Source organism: Peromyscus eremicus, chromosome 1, assembly GCF_949786415.1.
Source record: "Peromyscus eremicus chromosome 1, PerEre_H2_v1, whole genome shotgun sequence".
NCBI lineage: Eukaryota > Metazoa > Chordata > Mammalia > Rodentia > Cricetidae > Peromyscus > Peromyscus eremicus.
The window spans coordinates 100,506,656-100,530,316 of NC_081416.1; the positions used below are offsets into that span (position 1 = coordinate 100,506,656).

General features: G+C 41.6%; 1 protein-coding gene across 1 annotated transcript; it reads left to right on the plus strand.

The window, feature by feature from the left end:
- The first annotated feature begins 32 nt into the window (after positions 1 to 32).
- Positions 33 to 22,783, plus strand: Spcs2 (signal peptidase complex subunit 2). The gene is made up of 5 exons (XM_059270652.1): positions 33 to 215; positions 11,545 to 11,628; positions 12,204 to 12,363; positions 15,866 to 16,001; positions 21,905 to 22,783. Exons 1-5 carry the CDS (start codon positions 102 to 104, stop codon positions 22,089 to 22,091), a joined length of 681 nt encoding a protein of 226 aa, XP_059126635.1. The 5' UTR covers positions 33 to 101; the 3' UTR covers positions 22,092 to 22,783.
- Positions 22,784 to 23,661: the final 878 nt, after the last annotated feature.

The following is a 23,661-nucleotide window of genomic DNA, read 5'->3' on the forward strand; positions in this document are numbered from 1 at the left end:
ACTACGGATCCCGATGGGCTCTGCGCGGTGCATCACGTGGGCAGCTTTAGCCAATCGGCTTTGGACAAGTCGTAGGGGAGGGAGACACGGAGGGAGACAAGATGGCGGCGGCGGCGTCGCAAGGCGGGAGAAGCGGCGGTGGCGGAGGCAGTAGTGGGGCTGGCGGCGGCCCCAGCTGCGGAACAGGCAGCAGCCGCAGTGGTTTGTTGGATAAGGTGAGGAGCTGAGTCCTGGGGACAGTCTAGAGCCCTGGGGATGCCCAGGAGGTGATGAGCCCGCCGTCCCCATCCCCGCCCCCCTTTTCTGCGGCTTCTTGACGAGCGCTCCTCTGTAGCCCACCAACGCACGCTTGTAATCTGCCCTCTCTACACATTCAAATCCAAGCCTTCTCTTTGGGTCATCTCTTTTCGCAAGTGTGCTGGTCCCTCACACTGGCCGCCACCGCAGCTTCTCATAGTTATGGCTATATTTCACCGTAAGGATGACGTTTCTATTGTGCTAGGAGGCCCACTCTTGAAAGTGCCCATTTCACCAACGCGGAAAACTGATCTCCCAAAGAAATTAAAGGGAGTGTTCCCCAAACTTCCACCGTCACCCTCGCGTGTTGCTAGAGAGTACAAAGAGTTCCCTGGCCTTTTACTCACAAACGTTTCTAGGAGAGTTTTTTTTCATGATACATCAAATAATGAAATAGTCGTATGTTGACTTTCCTTGCTGGGCTGACAGGAAGCCTTAAGATTATTTTTCCCTTTTTCATTCCCTTCCTTTCTCTTTTCTTCTCCTGCTGTCTGTACCAGCTAGTTGCTTTTCCACTCTGCCTACCCATCCTTATCCATAAGGGCTTAAAGGAAGGGGTGGAGGTGGGGGCTGCTCCTGGATTGACCTTCTTGCCCTTTGCACAGCATCTTGGTAGAAACAGCTGTGTGAAAAACAGGCCTAGTATTGGTTCTGCCTCTAGCTATGTGACCTAAAATATACCTGTTCTCCCCATGTCTGTTACTCATCTGCAAAATGAAGGATTTAGCCTAGATAGATCTTATGGCCCCCCTGCAGTGTTCTCATTCCCAGCTGATGGGATAAGGGTGGAGCATGGTGCTTTAATATAGTAAACCTTTTTTCTTTAAACGTTTGACTCGAAAAGCTTTCTGATTCCTCTGTGCCAAACAGATGGCTAGTGCTTAAGAAATGAATACCGCCGGGCGGTGGTGGCGCACGCCTTTAATCCCAGCACTCGGGAGGCAGAGGCAGGCGGATCTCTGTGAGTTCGAGGCCAGCCTGGGCTACCAAGTGAGTTCCAGGAAAGGCGCAAAGCTACACAGAGAAACCCTGTCTCGAAAAACCAAAAAAAAAAAAAAAAAAAAAAAAAAAAAAAAAAAAAAAAAAAAAAAAAAAGAAATGAATACCTGATAATGTTGAGGGCTTCCGGTCCTGCATATCTTCCTACGTAGCAGGCAAGTGCTCCACCACTGAGCCGTATCCCCAGTTCTGCTTGTTTGTTTGTTTGTTTGTTTGTTTGGAGGGTCATTAGATTCAAATTGAAAGAGTCTTGCTGTGTAGCTAAGCTGGCCCAAACTCGGAACCTCCTCCTGTCTTCTGACTACTCTCACATTCTTCATACTTCTTGAGAAATAGGAATGTGTTCTGGGAATTGGTTGGCATTTTGTGTTCAAATTCACTCTTTCTATTGGGTGCAGTGCATCTCATAGCTTGTGCTGAGCCTTCCCAGGGTGACTCTTCCCTGTTTTCCCTCTGCTTGGGTTATCACCAGCAAACATAAACATGAACATTCTGCCAAGGCAGAGATTACTAAACACAGTGCTCTTTGGTGTCTGTGAAGATTTGGTTTCAGGATTCACTGCATATTTTTTGGTATCCAAGAATACTCTGATTGTTCATAAAATGGCTACATACCCTCCAGTATACTTTAAATCACCTTTAGATTATTTGGAATACTTGCTGCAAAGTAAGTGCTATGCAGACAGTTGTTAAATATTACAAAAGTATCTGTGAGTTCAGGACATACAGAGGTTTTTTGTTTTTTCTTTCCCTGAATACTGTCTGTACATGTTTGGCTGGTTCTTGCCTGTGCAATATTGATAGAGAGAGCTGACTGTAGTATCAGGCACATTGTGTTAGGATAATTTGGCCTTTAAGTATCTCTGCTATTGGAATAAAGTATGAAGACTGTCAGGTTACTTAACCCTAGTACCTTTCCCATTCTTCATCTGAAATGTTGAGAGTCTCTGGCAACTGTGTGACAGGGCTTGGGAACAGAATCAGGCCAATATATATATATCAGCCTCTGCACTCTTTGAAGTATACTATGGAGTGATGGGGGAAATAGCAGGTTCCTGTTATCAGAGTACTCAGACTAGCCACATAGGAAGTGGCGTATTCAAAGTAAGTGTATTTAAGGAAACACATGATGTATTCAGAAGGTACTTTTTGCAGAAATTCAAATGAGAGAGAATGGTTCTTGAGATCTGATAGCTAAGAGTGAGAAGCCCTGGGTTGAAAGGCTTCATGTCTGAGAGTTCAGACATGATTTTGAGAATGAGAAGAAGAACATATCAAGTAAGAAACTCTTAAGTTATTTATTTGATGTATTTTGGTGTGTGTGCACATGGATGTGGGGGTCAGAGGACAACTTTTGAGAATCAGTTCTCTCCTGTGCGGGACCCAGGAATCCCTTGAGGCTTGGCAGTAAGTATCGGTATCCGCTGAGCCATCTTTCTGGTCCTCAAGTGAGTCTTTCTTGAGGAAAGATACACAGAATACGATGGTGCTTGAGATTTCTTAGTAGGCTTACTAGGAGGGTCTTTGTGTAAACTCAGTGATAGTAGAGGTAGACTGGAGAGGGGTCACGTAAGTGGGAGGGGGATGTAAAGGCTTTTGAGACTATATAAAGTGACTTTAGGAAAATTATTCACATAGTTCACAGAATTAGACACATAATAAGGCCATAGACTAGTATATAGAATTTCACAGAAAGAAGGGTAAGTTAAAGCCTTGGATGATTATTCATTACTGAACTTGATTTTCTTTACCACAATAAATATTGTAGGTATTCTCATCATAGGCTTGTGGTAAAGATTAAATTATACAATACTGGTAAAGTTAAAGGCCTATATAAAAACGGAATGGCAAGGTGATGGGATCCCCTACTGGGGTATCAGAAAGAGGTAAAATGTTCTCACAGAGGAACATTTGGAAGATTATTCTTTTTGTTGAAACAGGGCCTTACTGTTGTAACCCAGGTTGGTCTTGAAATTTAGGGTCTTTCTGCCTCAGCCTGCCTAATGGTGAGCTTACAGGCTTGTTCCAGTATACTTCCCCCACCCCCTACTTGGAAGATTTAACTAGGAAATGAGAGACGGAAGAGGGAAAATCGTCAAGAGCTGTTTAAAATCCCTTTTCCTGGAAAACTGCCTTTCGGCTTACATTGACTTGTTCCCTTTCTGAATTACAGAACTAGTGCCCCTGGGAGTTGACTTAGTTCTACCGGTTTGTATTTTTCCAGTTTCCTGTGAGAGTTTCTCTACACTGATCATCGCAAAGCCGGTGCTTACAGCCCTGAATTTAGCGGGAAAAATGCCACCTCAGTCTTAGAAAGAGCTGTGGAGGATGTTGCTTGAAGTGTCTGAAAACCCCTGACTGCTCAGGTGGAGAATCTGGGGACTTGTCCTGAGTGCAGCAGGTCTACGCAAACGGGGAGGTTTTGTTCTGAGGGAGTGAGGATGTAAGGTGTGTTCAAATGAGGATGTAGCCTTTATAGAACCCCTTGGATTTGATCTCTCTTCTGCCTTTTTCTTTTCCCCCTTTGCGGGAGGAAAGTTTTTATCTCCACACCCATCGTTTCACTTGCGTGAAGAAATGCAGTAAGGTGTACGAGTGTGCTGCTCCACTTCTCCACACTGATGTGGGTTTCTGCTCCTCTGAACCGGACTTAGGAACAAGTGGCACCTGTTCCTTCCTGACTTTAAGTTTGCAGACCTGCCCTTCCCTCTCCAAGTGACTGCACTGTCTTTGCCCCACAGTTGCCCGTGCTTTGTTCTGTACGGCAGCTGGAAAGGGCAGCTCTTTCCCAGTCTATTTGGGCTACTAAAAATTGGTATGGTGCTTAATGTTTTCTTTCTTTCTTTCCTTCTTTCTTTTTTTGTAAACTGTTATCCAAACCTTTTTAACGTCATAACCTGGATTCTGTCTCATGGTTGGCTTTTCAGGCTGACCTTAGAACACAGCTTCTATATTTTGGTTACTGAGAACATAGCTCTGGGGCCGGCCTTGCCAGTCCTTAGCATTGAATTATGGTGCTACCCAGATGTGTTTTCTTGGGCCAGTTAACCAATCTCTTTGTAACTCAGTTTCTGCACCTGTAAAGTGGAGCTAATAACAGTTTGTGTGTGCACAAAACCTCTCTGGATTTTGACTTCCTTAGATAAATGTTTTTAGTATGTGTGAAAACTATCCATATCAGATTCCCTTGAGTTTTAGTTAAAAATAACAGATTTCTGTACCTCCCAGATCAGAACAAGATTTTCTAGTATTGAAGCCTGGGTATTTGTATTTTCATACGCTCTTTGTTACCTGTACATTTTGAAAGTAAAAATTTTAAATGAATATATAATACGTAGATTATATAGTCCAATGGTTTTTAGTATAATTTGAAAGTCATTAGTACACAATTTCAGAAAATTTTTATAAGTCCCCCCAAAGCCTCATACCCATTAGTAGTCATGCCCTAGTCCCTCTTCCTAGTCCCTCCAGGCCACCACAGAAAGCTTTTTTCAGTGAGGAGACCCAAACTGATAATCTCATGAGTGCTAAGCAAGACTATGCCACTAAGCTAAGCCCCCAGCCCTCACAAGTCTAGTTTCTATCGGATTTGTCTGTTGTGGACATTTTATATAAATGCTGTGAAGAGACATCATGACAACGGAAACTCTTATAAAGGAAAGCATTTAATTGGGGTGGCTTGCTTACAGTTCAGAGGTTCAGCCCATTATCATCATGGTGGGTCATGGCTGTGTGCAGGCAGACAGAGTGCTGGAGAAGTAGCTGAGAGTCCTATATCTTGGAAGCAACAGGAAGTAAACTGTCACACTGGGAGTGGCTTGAGCATATATGAGACCTTAAACCCCACCTCCTCAGTGACACACTTCTTCCAACAAGATCACACCTACTCCAACAAAGCCACACCTCCTAATAGTACCACTCCCTTTGGGGGCCATTTTTTTTCAAACCATCACAACATACATAGCCTATTGTGACTAGTGTCTTTCATTTAACATGTTTTATAGCTTTATTTTTATATGACCTAAATATATTCATTGGCACTGATAAACTGTTTTAAAATTTCTGTGTGTGGGGGCTGGAGAGATGGCTCAGAGGTTAAGAGCACTGACTGCTCTTCCAGAGGTCCTGAGTTCAATTCCCAGCAACCACATGGTGGCTCACAACCATCTGTAATGAGATCTGGTGCCCTCTTCTGGCCTGCAGGGACACATGCTGTATACATAGTAAATAAATAAATCTTTAAAAAAAAAAAATTCTGTGTGTGGATGTAGAGGAGAGGTATCCTCACCTATTTCCACCTCCCTCCTCACCACAGGTGCATGGGTGTTAAAAATCTTCACAGCTCTGCATACAGTTTGACAATATCATGAAGACTCAGGTCTTCATCCTCGTGTGACCAGTGCTTTACCCACCGAACCATCCTCTGACAGATACTGATACTTTACTTTTATTTTTCCACCTGTCAGTTAATACTTGAATCATGCACCTTTTGGCTCTGTGATACCTACTATAAGTACATTTGTTCACTGGGTGGACATTTTCAGTTCTTCGGATTATGTACATGGGAGTGGAATTGCTGGGTCGTATTGTAACTGTTGATATTTTAATTGATTAATTTTTGAAATGTGGTCTCAGTAGCTCAGGAACTGTCGATTGTCTTGCCTCAGTCTGCTGAGTGCTGGGATTACAGGTTCCCTTGGTGTTTACCACTCTAATTGGCAGCGTGAACCTGGGAGAATGGGACCTAAGAATGAGGCTCACTGAAGTCCCCTGCAGTAGCCAGTTTTAGTCAGAGATCATACAGTTTAGACTCTGAGGGTTAAGAAGCGTCACCTGAGTAAAGCGTATAACCACAAGAACAATCCTACATGGCAAAAGCATGTTTTCTATAGAGGCATATGACTAACACAGCTGAAGTCCTCCTCCGTTACACCGGGGAGGACCGTGAAAACACATTCCAAGAACAATTCCATGTTCTGAAGAGACTTAGGTCACAAGACTCATGTCTTATTTTCTTGGAGATATCTCACAAGCACTCAGAAATCCCCCACACCAGACTATATTCTGACACCTTGGCACTGCATTTAACTTTGAGGAATTATTGAAACTATATTGCACATTGGGGATGCCACTTTACGTTCCCACAAGGAATCGAGAAAGGAATTTCTAAAGTAGTTGCAGTTTCTAAACTGGTTGCATGTAGTTTTTAAATGTGTGATTTGCCCCCTTCGTAGACTAAGGACTCACATCTCACATCTTTCTGTTTCTTGGGGTTGTTGTTGTTTTGTGTTTATGTTTTTTGAGACAGTCTCACTATGTAGTGCTGGTTGGTCTGGAACTCTAGAACTCCAGGAGATTTGTGTCCCTCTGCCTTCTGGAGCACTGGGACTAAAGGTATATACCTAACCTTGTTGTTTCGAGGTAGGGTCTCGTATTTTAGGTTGGCCTCCAGCTGCTATGTAACTGAGGATGATCTTGAACTTCTAATAGCTAGCCTGCACCTCCCAAGTGCTGGGATTACAGGCATGCTCTGGTTTATGTGCTAGGGATTGAACCTAGGCTTCCTGCATGCCAGGCAAGCCCTCTACAAGCTGAGCTCCAGCTCCACCTTCCTCATCTTACCGCTTAATCACAGAAGTTTCAGTGTGAGCTATTTTCAGCCTTAGAGCTCAGGTGTATTGGCATCAATTGTGGGATATTTAATCCATAGACCCCCATGAACTAAAGCTGTGCCCACAGAATTGCAGTAGTGTAGGCTTCCTGAGCCATGGGGCCAGGCTCCCATATAGTTTGGGACCATGGAGAAAGCAGTTGGGGGTTGGGGGAAGTAATCAGTTTCTCTGGAGTTGCCACTAATGTGCATGTTCATAATTTAACTGACACGTTGTAATTTCTAACCTCCAACTAACTCATAAATACAACCACTAATAAGAACTCCTACACCAGTAATTTCCATTACAGTATTTCTTGGCCCTTAAAAAAAAGATTGAAATTAAAGGTTCAGTGTGCTGCTAAGAGCTGTAATCTTGTCTTGGTGATACCATGGGTTTCCAAATTGCATCTAAATTAAGCAACTGCATTCTAAGATACACATCATTTTCTTCCCAAATTAACGTTTTTCCCTTTATTTTTGCACTTGTTACTCCTGATCTTGCTAAATGTGTATAGATGGAAATTGTGGTCATCTCAGCTTCTGAGTATCAGTTTCTGTCATCTCCTTACTATAGGTTAGAAAAATCTGGAGTCAGAGGTAAAATATAACAGTAGAGCTTATACATCTCAAACCCAGCATACACAAAGGAATATTTATCCTTTTTCCTCCTCTGTTCCTTCTCTTGGGAAGTGACATGATGGTTCTGACAAGTTGTCTAAGCCCTAGTTCTGATAGGTGGTCACCTGTCTCTTGTCATGTTACTTTTGACTAGTATGTTACTAAGTCCATTCATTCCTGCTATAAGTGTTCACTGTTCGTCCACTTGCTGGTGCTGTATGGAGGATTTAGGTTAAAAAGGACCCATCTAATTTATACATTAGTAGCAGAATTATATAATTATAGATTATATATGTCCCTAGTGTTACCTTTGAGATTTGCCTGTGAGACGATTTTCAAAATGAAACCAACAAAACACCTTAAAACACATAAAGTTGGTTGACATTTGCACACTTAAAATCTTACCATTCCCTGCTTAGAATCATGTTTTACCTTTAGCCTTGTAAGCATTTGGTCCCTCAGCCATGTGCCTTGTTCCTACTAACTGTCCTGCTTTGCGGCTTCTATCCACTTTCCAAACTGGAGTAGACAAAAAGAAGGGAGAGAAAATTTGTGTTTTTTTCCAAATCCGAGTGGGGTCCTTCCATTGATACATTGATGCTGTCACCCCCAGTGTCCATCTCACCAGAGTGAGGGAAGGAATCATTTGAGTCAGGCTAAGGAACTCTGTGAAGCAGTCCAGTGCGGTCTTCATATCACCACATACTTTCTAAAGTAAAGAAAGTGTACCTGCTACGACGTTATACTCAGGACTGTTTGCTTACCCTAATGACTAGTGTTTTCCTTTGTTGACCCATCCCCAGCCCTTAATGCCAGAAGATGCTTGGGGAACAGAGGCTGTAATTCCCAAATCATTTAATTCAGAAAAATGACTTCCTGTATTGTTTACATATTTTTCAATAGGGAGAAGTATTGAAAAACTTACCTAAGCACTTAAGAAGTGGGATCTCCAGTGCTATGCCTGCAGTGAAAAGTCTTTGTAGAACTTTCTGCACTGGAGAATCATAATTGAAATGAGTCTTGAGTATCATGAAAATCATCGTGTACCCTTTTTCTGTGAACTTATTAGCTAGGTATTTCTGACCTCCAAAGTGTGGGCAAGGACAAGCATGCCTTGTTCCTCTCAATAAAAATGATTTCTAGTAACCACCATGACTCGTTCATAAATATGAATAACTTGTATAGTTATAGTATGAACTCAGTCATGATCTGATCCAGTTAAGCTATTAAATAATTCCAAATCAGTACTATGACTGTATTGAAAGATGGCAGGAACAGGAAAAATAAATATATATGTGTCAGGAGAGTTCCCCAAGACTAGTGCTATGTTAGATAAACATGAGACTCAGTATTATAATGCTGCTTGTAGTAAGAGCTATCATAGCCCCATGGGGTGGAGTGTACAGGAAACCAAGTGGTATTCTAGAGTTCCTCTGCCATTAGAGTCCCCAAAGACATCCCTTCAGTAAGGAGAGTTAGGACAGTCCATGTGAAGTGGTGTCTGCCAGGGAACATCATTAGGCACACAGTGCTTGATTTTCCGTAGGGCTGGTTAAGTGGGTACCTTATGCCAAGTTTGTACCAGATTCCTAAAAGGAAAGGTGTTTGGCATGGATCACATTGTTGACAGAGCTTAGACACAAGGGAGCTCTTTCAGCATGTAGGGGATGTCTTATATCAGTGCAGGGAACTGTAACAGCCAAGTTGTCAGATAGCAGGCAGGGACCAGCCTGGAAAATCTGCCTGCCTAACTAAGAGGGCAGTCCTTAGGAAGACTTGCAGCAATTGCTTTCCACATATTGCCCTTCATCATAATTTATCCTGTGAGGTCCCATGTGAAACAAACTTGCCTTTGCCTTGTCTCTCTGTGTGTATGTGCATGCACTTACATATGTAGGAGTGTGTGTGTGTGTGTGTGTGTGTGTGTGTGTGTGTGTGTGTGTGTGTGTAGGCCAAAAGCTGACAGTGGGTATCTAACTCAGTTGATCTCCACCTTTTTGTTGGTTTTTGAGACAGTCTTTTATGTAGCCTTGACTGGCCTGGAACTGTGCAAATCAGACTGGCCTCCTAAACTCAGAGAGAGCCGTCTCCCTCTGCCTCTGGAGTGCTGAGATTAAAGGCATAAGCCACCATGCCTGGCTCCACCTTTATCTGAGACAGGATCTCTTACTGAATTCAGAGCTCACTGATCTCCCAGCCCCTGCCATGTCTTTTTGTTCCTTTTTATTGCTCCTGTTCTTAGTGTTTAGGGAGACCAAGGGGAGGGGAAAAGATAACATGAATAACAGCAGGAGAGATGTAATTTGCATACATTTTAGATGAGCAGTTTTTGAGAGTGATGGGAAATGGCAACAAAATATAAATAGGAACTTAATGTGAGTCCCGCTTGTTTAGATATTTCTCTGTGCTATAGCAGAGGGGCTAAGGTTTTACATGCACACAAAGTAAAACAATGTATCCCTCTCTTCGGAAACCAGATGAAAACCTTTCTCATGATCTGTGTAATCACTGGAAAAGTTCCTGTTCTCCCTGCTGAAGTTTCTCGAACCAGACAGTGCAGTTAGAGCGGAGGCTTATTCAGCGTGTTAGTGCTGCTTCTGCACCTTATCCCTGGAAACTGCTGGGAGATTGTAGAGCTGAGTCCCTTTTCGGGACTGTGCTGCACTCAGTGATGTGTGTCTGAGGCGGGGGTCTATGAGAATAAGTCCTCTTTTGGAATGATAAAAACTTAGAAATGACTTCATCATTTCACAGATAATGCATACAAATTCTTTGGGATTATTAAAATAGAATATACTTGACTGAATGCATATGAGCTAGCTGTTTGGATAAAAAAGTAGTTATTCTTAGTTCAATATGTAATTTTAAAAATTAATGTTTGATTAGTAGGCTAACAGATTACGAGAATCAGTATTAAAAAATGTCACCATAAGTAATTAAGAAAAAATTTGTTTTATAAGACACTGATGGGAAAAGATTTTATTTAAAAAGGCTTTAAATATAGCTAATTTAGGGTCTGGTCAGTGGCTAAAAGTGCTTGCTATTTTTGCAAAGGATCCAAGTTCTGGTCCAGCACCCTCTCAGGTGACTTACAACTACCTGTAACTCTAGCTCCAGGGGATCTGAGGGCACACACACACACACACACACACACACACACATACACACGCATATACAACATGCACACTAATTTTACACATACACACGTAACATTCAGTTTACATTTATTCCTCTTTACAGACTTCACTTTTCTTATTGTATATTAGTATATAGAATCACAGCTTTGTAAAAAGGTTGATAAGGTAGAAGTGTTTTCTGTCTTTCAGTAAAAGACTCCATTCTCAAGCCAAATGATTGTGAATTGAAAAGTTAGTGAGCCAACCCAGGGCCTCATGCATGCTAGGCAAACACTGTCTCTGAGCCGCATCCCTTCCCTGGTTTCCTCCCCAAGTTGCTGTTGGTCATAGTATTTTATCAGAGTAACAGAAAGCAAACTAGGACACTTGGTTTATAATTGAAAATTTGATGTTTTCAACAGATTATACTGGATTTGCTGTCTTAAAGTTACAACATGGTAATAAAGTATTCAAGTTGTTCTCAGACAAATAACCTTCCCTCTCTGTTAGTGTCTGTAAATCCTCATATCTATATTTGCTGAATTTTGTGCTTATAGAATGTTATGGTGAACAAAAGTAGTTTTTTTTTTTTTTTTCTGCACTCATTCATGGTTAAATGGGGGTGGGATATATCAGTTGACATAGCACATGCACGTGTTCTGGTTCTAGGCTGTGGGATTTGAGTTTTCTGTGTGGAAACTTGCACCATCCATATGAGAACCCACCTGATTTTAGTGCCTAGTCTCAACATCCGAAGACAAAGAATGAATGTTCAAATATTCAGAGACCTGAAGAAAATAGCTCATTCTACTTTGTAAGGTGCCACGTTTCTGATGCACAATTTTTCTATTTGTTTTGTAGTGGAAGATTGATGATAAGCCTGTAAAAATTGATAAGTGGGATGGATCAGCTGTGAAAAATTCTTTGGATGATTCCGCCAAAAAGGTACATTTTTTGAAGACATTCATGAGCATGTTTTTAACCTGTGGATACATCTCCTTACAGATCTCAAAGTGAGAAAATGAGCCAGAAAAGGGCTTCTAAAATCATCACAGAATAAGTAGGAGGAAGTATGTTTCAACATGAATGTTGGGGTATCAAGAAAATTGGTAATTCATTGTTTTGAGATTAATTAGCTTAGAACACAGAAGTTTGGGAAGGTAGACTATGGAGGATCTATTTGCAAAAAGAAAAGAAAATGTTAGCTGTGTCCTATGAGAAAAGTTGAGAATTTAAAAACTTTGTAAAGTGCTGCCAGGCACACTTGAGGCCAGCATGGTCTACAGAGCTAGTTCCAGGATAGCCAGGGCTACACAAAGAAACTCTTGTCTCCAAAAAACAAAAAACCCACCTGGGATTCTCTAAAGAGGGTTTGAGCTTCTTTGTTTAGAGTGGTAAGATGTTAGTCAAAGAGAACATTTGTTCATTCCTGCAGTTCATGACATGACTAAGTGGGGGTCTGTAAAAGCAAGTCACAGCAAGGATGCATCGCTGTTACCTTCCATTCTGCTTCTCACTAGGTACTCCTGGAAAAATACAAGTATGTGGAGAACTTTGGTCTAATTGACGGTCGCCTCACCATCTGTACCATCTCCTGCTTCTTTGCCATAGTGGCTTTGATTTGGGATTACATGCACCCCTTTCCAGAGTCCAAGCCAGTTTTGGCTTTGTGCGTCATATCATATCCTTTTTTTATGCTCAGGTTTGCTTTTTAATAACAGTTCAAAAATATCTGCTGTTAAATCATCCTTGCTTTCCATAAAAGCTTTGATTTTAGGGCTTGCTAATGTTAGCATTAACATTAAAAATCGTACCTGTAAATTCATGCTATATCATTGATATTCTGTATTTAATAAGGTTTTTATTCTATATACTTAGTTATTAACTAATAGGAGACCTAAAGCAAAAACACACGATGATAGTGAGACCCAGCTCTTTTAACTCGTTGGATTTTTCCCCTTAGACTGGGTTGCTTTAAGCCATTTATTCCTGACTATTCGTAGAAAAGCTTTGGATTTTAGATGTTTGAATTTGTTTCCTATTTTTCTTTGAAGCTGAAGAGCTGGCTGGGGAGGTCCTGAGCATGAGGTGTGGATTTGGTCCGTGTTTCAGTGAGATTGAGGACTCCTGGGGCTACAGAACATGAGTTTGAAATCCTACACAACATGGGTTCGAAATCCTATACAACATGAGTTTGAAATCCAAGGTGTGTGTGACCTTAGGCTAAAAGGAAAAAAATGTAATAACCATTCAAAATTGCCAGAGTGAGTGGGACACTGGATGTGGTAGCATATGCTTGTAATTCCAGATCCCAGGATGAGTCAGGATGATCGTGAGTTTCAAGCCAGCTACCTGGCAAAACCTTATAGCATTTAAAAATTAGAAAAAAAAGAGGGCTGGAGAGATGGCCCAGTTGTTAAAATATTTGCTACACAAGCACAAAGACCTGAGCTTGGGACCCCAGCACCCACTTAAAAGCTGGACAGAGCAGCACAGGCTTGTAATCTCAGTGCTGAGGAGGTGGGGACAAGGGATCCCAGGACCATCTGGCCAGCTAGTCCACCTGAATCAGTGAGCTCTAGGTTGCTTTAGTAAGAAACCCTGCCTCAAAAATTTAGGTGGAGAGTGACATAGGAAGACACCTAGTGTTGACCCCTGGCTTCCATACACACATGCATGTCTTTGTGTGCCCATACATACATGTGCACACATGTGAACACATACATGTGCATATACCACACACAAATGAAAAAGAAAAAAAATCAGATGGGAGATTTTATAGTATATTTCCTAAATTCAAAGAGTTCAACTTAAGGTTTCTCGCTTTTATAATGGCATGAAAAAAATATCCAAACAACCATTGTATTTTTCGTTTTCAATATAGTACTCAATAAAATGCATCAGCTAGTCACCATGTTATTACACAGTAGGCTTTGTATTAGATGAGTTTGCCCAACTGACTGGCTGATGTAAATATTCTGAGCATTTTCAAGGTAGGCTAGGCTAATTATAGTGTTTGCAAGTATGGTGTATTACATGCATATTTAATTCATAGTTACAAAATCCCATTGTAAGTTGAGAATTTTGCCTCTCCTTTTTATGATAAACATAGATTACTTCTATGATTATTTCATAGATTATTTCTAAGATCCTCAATATGAAGAGCTTTTATTATGGTGTTAATTACAGAATTTATTTGCATTCATAGAATGATTTCTTTGTGGTCCTCCACTCCCATCTCCTGTCCCTTAGTTTGTATGACTTTTACACTTTATAACTTAAAAAAATATATAATGGATTTTTTTTTTTGGTCCATCAAGATGCCTCTTCAGGTGAAGGCATTTGCTGTCAAGATTGATGATCTGAGTTCAGTGAGAGAACTGACCCCCACAAGTTGTCCTTTCACTTCCATACTTGTGCCTTGACATACTTTTATACATACACATTTCTCCAAATAAATAAAAAGTGTAAAATTTAAAAAATTAGAGATCTGTATCCACATTAGTATGTGGAACTCTACTACTAACTAAAAACATATCTTACAGACCACTTTCCCACAGCTGGAGAGAGAATGCAATAGTTGAGGGGACTTGCTGTACTTGCAGTAGACTAGAGTTTGATTCCTAGAACCCATGTCAGGTGGCTCACAACCATCTGTAACTCCAGCTCCAGGGGACCTGACAAACTCTTCTGGCTCTCATGTGCATATACCTACATGGACACACACATATGCATTTAATTTTAAAAATAAAGTAAATCCACTATCAGAGATGGTAAGCAAGCCATCTTAATAAAGCATCAGAGAAACCCCGTCTCGAAAAACCAAAAAAAATAAATAATAATAATAATAAAAATAAAATAAAGCATCTGATTAAAAATAGTATACAAATAGATGATTCCTAGACTTGGCAACAAGTGACCTTTGACTCTTCAATAATGAGATTAAATATCCTAGTTTGAAATTTTCGCTGTTGAAGCAATCTAAAAGAATATACCATAAGTTTTAGAGACCATTCTCAAGACAATGACAGCAACCCTGTTACACAGTCTCCAAAAGAACTACTTTGACAGTATTTCAGTTATATTTGTTTAAAGCAAAGCGTGATCCAAAGTTCATATTTTATATATAGTGCTAGTGACTACCACTGAAAATAATTGCTGTGTGCTACATGGCTATATATAGAAACCCCATGACAATTCTATTTTTGTTTGTTTGAGACAGGGTCTTAGGAGACTGACCTTAAACTTGTAGTAGTCCTGACTTAGCAGCTTCCACGTGTGGAAATGATAGGTGTGCACCCCCACGCTTAGCTTCCTGACAATTCTAAAAGTTCAGTATTCTTATTTAGAGATGAGGATACTTGGGGGGAAAATTAATTTATTAAATGCTGACATGCAAATCCAGGACTGTCTTAACTCCAAAGTCCTTATGCTTCACACCATGTTTCCTGCCTTTCTAGTTCATAAAACTTAAATGACACTCCATACAACGTGTTAGTGGTTGAATATAAGTTAACACTGTCAAACCGTGGAGTAATGTGTCTGCATGTGCATTAGACATAATTGGTCTCACAGTAGACTAAAACCGAAATCACTTTGACATTAGTTGACTATATATATTTTTTATTTTACATGTGTAGGTGTTTTGCCTGCTTTTATGTCTGTACCACATGCATGTCTGGTGCCCAAGGAAACCAGAAGAGGGTGTCAGATCTGGAACTGGAGCTATAGAATGTAGTGAGCTGCCATGTGGATGATGGGATTCAGACCCAGGTTCCCTGCAAGAGCAGCCAGTGCTCTGAATTGCTGATCCATCTCTCTAGCCTCTGATCCTTTTTTTAAATTGAGAAATAAGCACAAGTGATAATGAAGTCATGAGAAGCTAGGTAACAGGACATTCTTAGACCTGTTGTCCTTCAGTGTAAAAGATGAGAAAGCCTATTTGTCCTGTACCTTTTGTCTCCTTTTTGAGGTGTCTAGAGAACTAACCAGAGAGAGCCTTGTTTCTTCTAGGTACATAAATACAAGGGTTAAAAGGAAATAACTAAATTTTCAGTGCTTTAGTGGTAAGATAAAACTTACTTAGGACTGTCAAGAATTTTTTTGTGGCTCTTGTATGTCATTTGTTGTTACTTTAGTTGTCTTTGCATATTTGTATATTTTCCCCTTAACATTATTTGAACCTATTTTGTGATGATGGGGATTCTGACCATTTATACCTCATACAAGGAGAAGAGCATCTTTCTTGTGGCCCACAGAAAAGATCCTACAGGAATGGATCCTGATGATATTTGGCAACTGTCCTCCAGCCTCAAAAGGTAATGGCCATCCTTGGTTCTTAAGAGATTCTTAACGCCTGGCATTGGGTTTGCCCTGGGGTGTTGTCATGATCCACAGTGTACTAGTTTGTGCTTGTTCTGTGCTGATCACAGTGCTGCTAGTCATGTAAAGTGGAGGGATGAATGAGCTGGTAGATTTTTCCTAGCACTGCAGTTCTGAGTTTCTTTATCATAGAAGATACCCTCAGGATATACTTTGGTGGAAGACTGGAGAATGATTGTCTTTTTCCTTGTGGCCCATTAACAAAAGTCAGAGGTTGGGTTGCAGGAATGGCTCAGAGGTTTAGAGTGCTTACTGCTCTTAAAGAGGACCTAGGCTTGGTTCCTAGCACCCACGCAGTGACTCACAACCAGATGTAACCTGAGTTCCAGGGGATCCAACCTCTTCTTCTGTTTTGTTTTTGGTTTTTGTCTCCTGCATGCATGTCGTACACATAAATTCATGCTGGTGAACACTGTTATACACATAAAATAGATAAATCTTCTTTAAAAGATCAAAGGTGTGAGGTTATTTATCTTTTGGGAGCCTCCACTTAGCATCCATGTCTTCTGACTTCATTCTGAGTGTGTTGAGGAGTCTCTGGCTTGGTGCTTCTGTGTTACTCCCCACAGTCCGGAGTCTCTTCTGTCTTGTGGGAGCACATACAGGTGGTCATTGGTATCCAGAACTGGGTCCATGTTCCAGTGAGTTTGTTTCTAACTCATGGCTTTTGGTAAATTACATAAAGTGAAGTTTAGTGAGGTAAAAAAATAACTCTATAGAGCTGTTAGGAAGACGAAATTCCAGTTATAGCAAATACACATCCAGCATTTATTATATATTAGATATTTATTACTTTCCTATTGCTTTGATAAAACACCATGACCAAGGCAACTTAACAAAGGGTTTATTTGGACTTGTGGTTCCATCCCCATCACAGCCGGGAGGCGTGGCAACAGGCATATACGGTGGCTGAAGGAGCAAGCTGACAGCTCATGTCTTAAGCCACAAGCACAAAACAGAGAGAGCAAACTAGAAATAAGTCTTTAGATCCTCAGAGCCCATCCCAGCAATATATTTTATCCAACAAGACCACACCTCCTAAACCTCTTCAAATAGTGCCACCAACTGGGGACCAAGTGTTCAATTATATGAGCCTATGGTGGCATTTTCATTCAAACCACAGCAGTATTCTAAATGCATTACTCCATTTAAACCTTAGAACACATATTTACAGATAAGAGCATGGCCTAAAGGATTGAGCTCAGAAGTGGTAGAGAATGAATTCGAGCCTAAATTGTGCACAGATTTCGGGTTTTTAGTCATTGACTAAAAATACATGACACACTTTGTTAGCATATCCAGGCCATCACATCGTAATTACTCATACTGAAGGTAAGTAACATCAGCACCGGCCCCTTTCTGGCAGTTTGTGGAGTAACCTCTGAGGAAGAGGAACAGACTTTCATTCTGATGTTGCAGTTGAGTTCTGCTATCTCCTGGCAGGGTCGCTACCTGTTTTTTTTTTTTTTTCCCCCTCAACCGTTAGAGAAGTCTGCCCTCTTCACCAGGCCACTAAAACAGAGTTGCATAATTCTAGAATCCAACAACATTGATTTCATTATTTTCATCCAACTTGTGTTGTTGTTATTGTGGTGGTTGGTGGTGGTGGTGGTGGTGGTGATGGTGTGTGTGATTTGCTTGTGTGCTCCTGTGCCATGGTACGTACAAGTGTAGCGGTCAAAGGATGCTTCTTGGGAGTCAGTTCTCTTTCTCCTACCATAGGATCTGAGGATCAACTGGCAAGCACTTTCACCCACTGAGTCATCTCAGCTGCCTTGTGTTGTAACCACTTTATTGAGAGAAAGTTCACCTATCATCCTATTCACCCATATACAGTTTAAGTCAATGACTCCTCCTGTATTTATAGTTGTACCTATTACCACAGTCCTAAAAACATTTTCTTCACCTCAAAATGAAGCCCTGTACCTTCAGTGATTATCTTCTATTTCCCCCATTTCTTGCAACCTAAGTAATCACCCTTCTGCTCTCCTGTCCATAAAAGAGACATTTATAGATATTTTTGCACAGGCTTTAACTCAAGTGTAAAGAGCCTTCGGTGAGTTGTTCTTCTGCAGTTAGTGTATAGTAGAAACTTGCCCAGCAGTTGGAGTTTTCTTCCTCCGCCCCCGGTGGCATCTCCCACTGGGGTATTTCTTCATACCCCTCTCAGAAGCTAACAGCATTTTGCAGTTTGCCAACTTCTCTAGTTGCCCAGTGACTCTCCGTTTAAACTGACTTATTTCTGGCTTGATTAATTTTCTGTCTCCAAGATAAACTGTTTGCCCTCTTTCTGAAGAAGGCTTTCCTGATATATGTTAGTCTAAATTAGGTATTCCAAGAACATTTTTACTTGCTAGTGTTGTCCATGGAGCTATAGTTAAATTTACTTGTCTGTTGGTAAACTGTAAACCCCACAATACCATTCTCTACAGCATAAAACTCCTTACCATTCACTATTCCCAAGAACAAACAGGCAGGGATTGTGTCATTTATCTCTGAGTCCTCAGACCTTGCCCTAAGTCGGAGATAGTATAAATGTGTCAAAAAATTTGTTTGTATTGGAGCTAAAGAGATGGTTAAAAGACCTGGCTGCTCTTCCAGAGAACCTAGGTTTTGATCCTCAGCACCCACATGGTGGCTCACAATCCAGCTCCAAGGATTCTAGTGCCTTTGTTTGGCCTCCACGGGTACCAGACACACAAGTAATACACAGACATGCGTGCAGACAGAACACTTGTGCATAAGAAATAAAAATAAATGAAAAAAATTGGTTGTGTGAATGACCGCAGTGAACCTAGCCTCAGCTGGAGTGTGACCTCTTCATTTGCAGCCAAGTTATTATAGACTATCTACAAAATCTCCCGCAGCTTCTCCATGTGAACATTTCCTGTTTTTCCTCCTTTAGTGAAACCTACCTGTGACTGGAAGACACATTTCCTCTGTATACTGAAAGTGGTGGCTGATGTTTGTCTTGTAGTCCTTGTTACCCTGATGGCGACATGGACCTGGATTTCCCCTTCTCCACTCACTTCTTCTTGCTCATCCTCAGTCTCCTCCCCAACATACCCACTTTGAATTGTACTTCTCACATTTTGCCATTTCTGTGCTTCACCACAGAACTCTTCCTAACGATAACTTGGCTCGTGGCACTCTCTAATATATGTCCTTTTGTGAGTCTCAGTATTTATATGTTTGGATAGATGATTATTGCAGAATTGTGGTCTGTTTTACTCACTGTCTTTCAATGATGTTGTCTCCTACTGTGTGTTCAGCACGTATTTCCATGGGGCACATCCTAGTCATTGTCATTTCTCCTTTAAAAATTTCTGCTCTGAGCATCCCACTCTGATCACTGGTTGCTGCTTTCCTGGCTGTTGTACTGCCCCCGTTCACGGAGCCGACCACCTTCTCATTGCCTTTCTTCTCCTCACGTGGCTTAGATCCCTTTGGAGGATCTTACTTCTCCATCTGTCCCCAAATCTCCTGTGCATCACCTCTTGTCTTTGCTGTTGTCTGTGCTGAGGAGGCAGAGGTGGTCAGAAGCTCCCACTCCCTCCATCTGCACGCTACTTTCTATCCCTTCTCCTTGATGTTTTCCTTGCTACTAGATCATTCCTTCTGACGTAGAAGCAGATTGTGATTTCTCCTAGCCTTAAAAAAACAAAGTCCCCTCCCCTTTGTCCCTCATACTTTTTTCTCAGTGTCTGTCACTGCTGTCATCTACTTCCTCCCCCATTGTCACTTGGAGCAGCTCTTACCTTTTGTCCCTCATCTTAGCCTGTAGTCAGAGGCTTCCCTGTCCCGCCCCAGTCCACAGCCGCTTTCAAATGATCACTCAGAGGCTTATATTACTTATAATTGTTTGACCGATGGCTCAGGATTATTACCTAGCTCTTACATTTAAGTTAAGCCATTTCTACTAATCTTCGTTCGCCATGTGGCCCGTAGCTTACTGGTGCTCTGGCATCTTGCTCCTTCAGCATCTGCTGGTGTCTCCTCTGACTCCGCCTTTCTCCTCCCTGTATCTTTGCTTGGATTTCCCACCTGGCTATAACCTGTCTTGCCATAGGCCAAGGCAACTTCTTTATTAACCAATAGTAGCTACATACATTCACAGCATACAGAATGATCATCCTACAGCATTAGCCTGTTAACAGCATCTGACCATTTGGTTACAGTTTCCTGCCTGGTTTTTTTTTTTTTTTTTTTTTTTTTTTTTATGAGTCTTCTGGGGTACCATGTTCTTCTAAGTTTCTAATTACATTGGTGTCTATTCTTTCATCTCCTTTGTTTCTTTTTTCCTTTCTCTAAATTGGAAGTGACATTAGGGCTTATTCCTAGAACTACTTTATACTTGAGAAATCTTTATGTAGCTTTTCAAGACTTTAAATGTTGCCTATATAAAGATCTCTAAATCTACATTTTTATCCTAGACCTTTTATCTGAACTGTAGATATATCCTGCTTTCTGTCTGACACTGGATCCTAATGGGCATCTTAACATGTCTAAAACTCAACGCCCTTCCCCATTATCCAGCCCACTCTTGCCCCAGTTTTCCTTTCTGGGTAAGTGACAGTTTTATTTCTAACAAGTCCAGATCATTTGGACTCCAGAGTGCTCTAGTTTGTCAGCTCCACAGTTACCAACTAACTCCTCACGGTAGAGTGGAGGGGGGTGGGGGTGGGGGTGGACCCTGCAGCATCTCTCCCTGCTTGTAGTCATTACCTGCAGGGCAAGTAAAGCAAGTTGTCTTCTACATACATAACTCGCATCCACTTAGTCCTCTGTTTGAGATCTCCTGTTCAGAAAAAAGGCTAAATTCCTAGGGACAGCTTAGCAGCCTGTATGTGTGTGTTTTGTGTGTTCCATATATGTGTACACAAACACTCCCGTCTCCTGCGACCAATACTCTTTTTCTTTACTCATCTTGTTCTTTTTCTGTTCTTCAGTCATCCTAGGCATGTCCTTGGGGCCTCTGTCTGTTCCGGTCCCTCCACATGGAATACTTTTCTTGAATAGCGTGTTCAGTCATCCTAGGCATGTCCTCGGGGCCTCTGTCCTTTCTGGTCCCTCCACATGGAATACTTTTCTTGAATAGCGTGTTCAGTCATCCTAGGCATGTCCTCAGGGCCTCTGTCCTTTCTAGTATCTCCACATGGAATACTTTTCTTGAATAGCGTGTTCAGTCATACTACACATGTCCTCGGGGCCTCTGTCCTTTCTGGTCCCTCCACATGGAATATTTTTCTTGGATAGTGTGTTCAGTCATACTAAGCATGTCCTCAGGGCCTCTGTCCTTTCTGGTCCCTCCACATGGAATATTTTTCTTGGATAGTGTGTTCTCATCTTCATTGGGGTTCAGTAATTGTACCAGGGAAGATCTGTCAGCATATCTAGGGAGGCATCAGAATTAGTACCGTAATTAAGCATAATTAGTATAATAATTAGCAATTAGGAAGCCTGGGAGTAGGTCTGTCTGTCTGTCTCTCTGGGTGAGTGTGTGTGGGGGGGGTAGTCTCTGTATCAGCAGTGCCAAGCTTCTCCCCACCTTTCAAAAGCACTTTGTGAGGTATGTTACTGCTTGAGTCCCTGTTGGTTTTTAAATTGATTTTTAAAGTTAACATCCAAAGTGGTGAGTTTTATTGGGGCATTTTCATATGTATGCTCTCATTGGTCCTCCTCCCTCGTCTCCCTGCCACCCTTCGGTATTCCCTTTCCTTCCCTTAAATAACCCTCCTCTGCTGTTGGGTATTCCATTACCGTCTTCCTTCACCCTAAAATCTCCTCAGTTTCCCCATCTGTTTGGTTTTTGATATGTTCTCTTTGTCCCGATGCTTAGGTTTGATGACAAATACACCCTGAAGTTGACCTTCATCAGTGGGAGGACAAAGCAGCAGCGGGAAGCCGAGTTCACCAAGTCCATTGCCAAGTTCTTTGATCACAGCGGGACACTGGTCATGGATGCATATGAACCTGAGATATCCAGGCTTCATGACAGTCTCGCCACAGAAAGAAAAATAAAATAGCCAATTCTAAAAGCTCTCTTTCTGCTGGATCATACGAGTTACTGGTGGGTAGGGAAGAAACAGAAAGCTTAAACTTGGTTGAGTATGAAATGTTCAAAAATGCCCCTGTTTAGTCCACTCTGGATAAATAGAATTTCCTAGCACAGATATGCAGAGTTGTATCTTTGACCACTAGCTGTAGCCTCCTTGGTCTGCTGGGTGGGTTTTTTGTTGTTATTGTTTTTCCTTTAGAAGCATTTTTTTGTGAAAGCCAAGCATACTTTTCCTTTGTACTTAATAGTACTTTATTTAGTATAGCTAGCTTTGTGCCATACAGCGTTTGAACGCTCAGTTCTTAAGAACCGCTAACCTTGCTGGGCGGTGGTGTTCACCTACAGTCCAGCACTTGGAAGGTTGAGGAAGGGGGGTCCTGGGCTGTAGAGCCAGGCCTTATCTTGGGGAGTGGGTGTTGTTAACTTGTTGCTGACTTTGTGTTAATCCCTGCCTCAGCAACTCTTTCCTTCCATCCAGGATACAACTTCTCATGTATGAGAGCTTTCCTTTACACACCATTTTTGTGGGTGTGTATATATATTTGACTTGGGGAGAATTATTTTAAAAAAATACGAACTAGCTTTTTGTTTAAAATCGACCTGCCTATTACATTTTGTGCTCTTAACCAATTAAAGAAGCCAGTGGCATTTTTAGTTTTATATGCTCTATGTTTTCCACTAGTATGTTCCTATTGATTTGTTTGTGCCCTTTATTAACTGCCATTTTCTAAAATTTTTTTCAATAAATGAAAGAAGATGTGAAAACGTGGAGTCCTAGTCTTGAAAGAAGGAACAGCGCAGCAAGTGCTTTACTGCTTGTGATGGAGTCCCTTCTAGGCTGGTGAGAACCTGGAGCCAGGGACGCTTAGTTCTAGGGATAGCAGCGACACTCAGCACTGGTTTTGTGCTCTGGGCACTTTATATGCATTGGCCTGCGGATGCCCACAGTTGTTCTCAGTGGCAGCTACTGTTCCTTACTTTACACAGGAGGAAGCCAAGACCTAAAAGTTAACAGTTTGCCACACAGATGCTTCTAGAATGGTAACTTTAATCTTAGTAACCTGGCTCCAGAGGTTATGCTCCTTCAGAAACAAAACAACAGTACTTTTTTTCCTCCAGCATTTTCTCAACCTGGTCAGAGAACTGGGCGCTTGACCAAGTCTTGTGACTCTTAGGAATATTGTACCTCTAGACATTCAGGAGTATAACTCTAACTAAGTCTAGTGCCCAAAACTATATTCACTTTATGAGAAAGCACCTGGAGAGCACTGGGAATGTTGTCCTGTCCAGCACTACCCAGTGGAGAGTGTGAGACAAGACTGGCCAGATGTTGAAGCCTTGGATTCTCTACTCTACTCTTTCCTATAAAAGCCTTTGGTAAGTCAGAGTTCCTTGAGCTTCCAATCTGCCCTCGCCCCCTCTTGTAAAAGTAATAATGCAGGGCTGAGAAGGTGGCTCATTTAATAAAGTGTTTGCCACGCAAGCACAAGAGCCTGAGTTTGGCCCCAGAATCCATGTAAAAAGAAGCCAGATGTGGT

Bases quoted from the DNA above. Each gene is read 5' to 3' on its own strand.
- Spcs2 (XM_059270652.1), top strand. From the start codon at position 102: ATGGCGGCGGCGGCGTCGCAAGGCGGGAGAAGCGGCGGTGGCGGAGGC. The intron at 11,629-12,203 runs GTACATTTTTTG...GCTTCTCACTAG, and splicing joins TGGATGATTCCGCCAAAAAG to GTACTCCTGGAAAAATACAA. The intron at 12,364-15,865 runs CATATCCTTTTT...ACATTATTTGAA, and splicing joins TTTGGCTTTGTGCGTCATAT to CCTATTTTGTGATGATGGGG.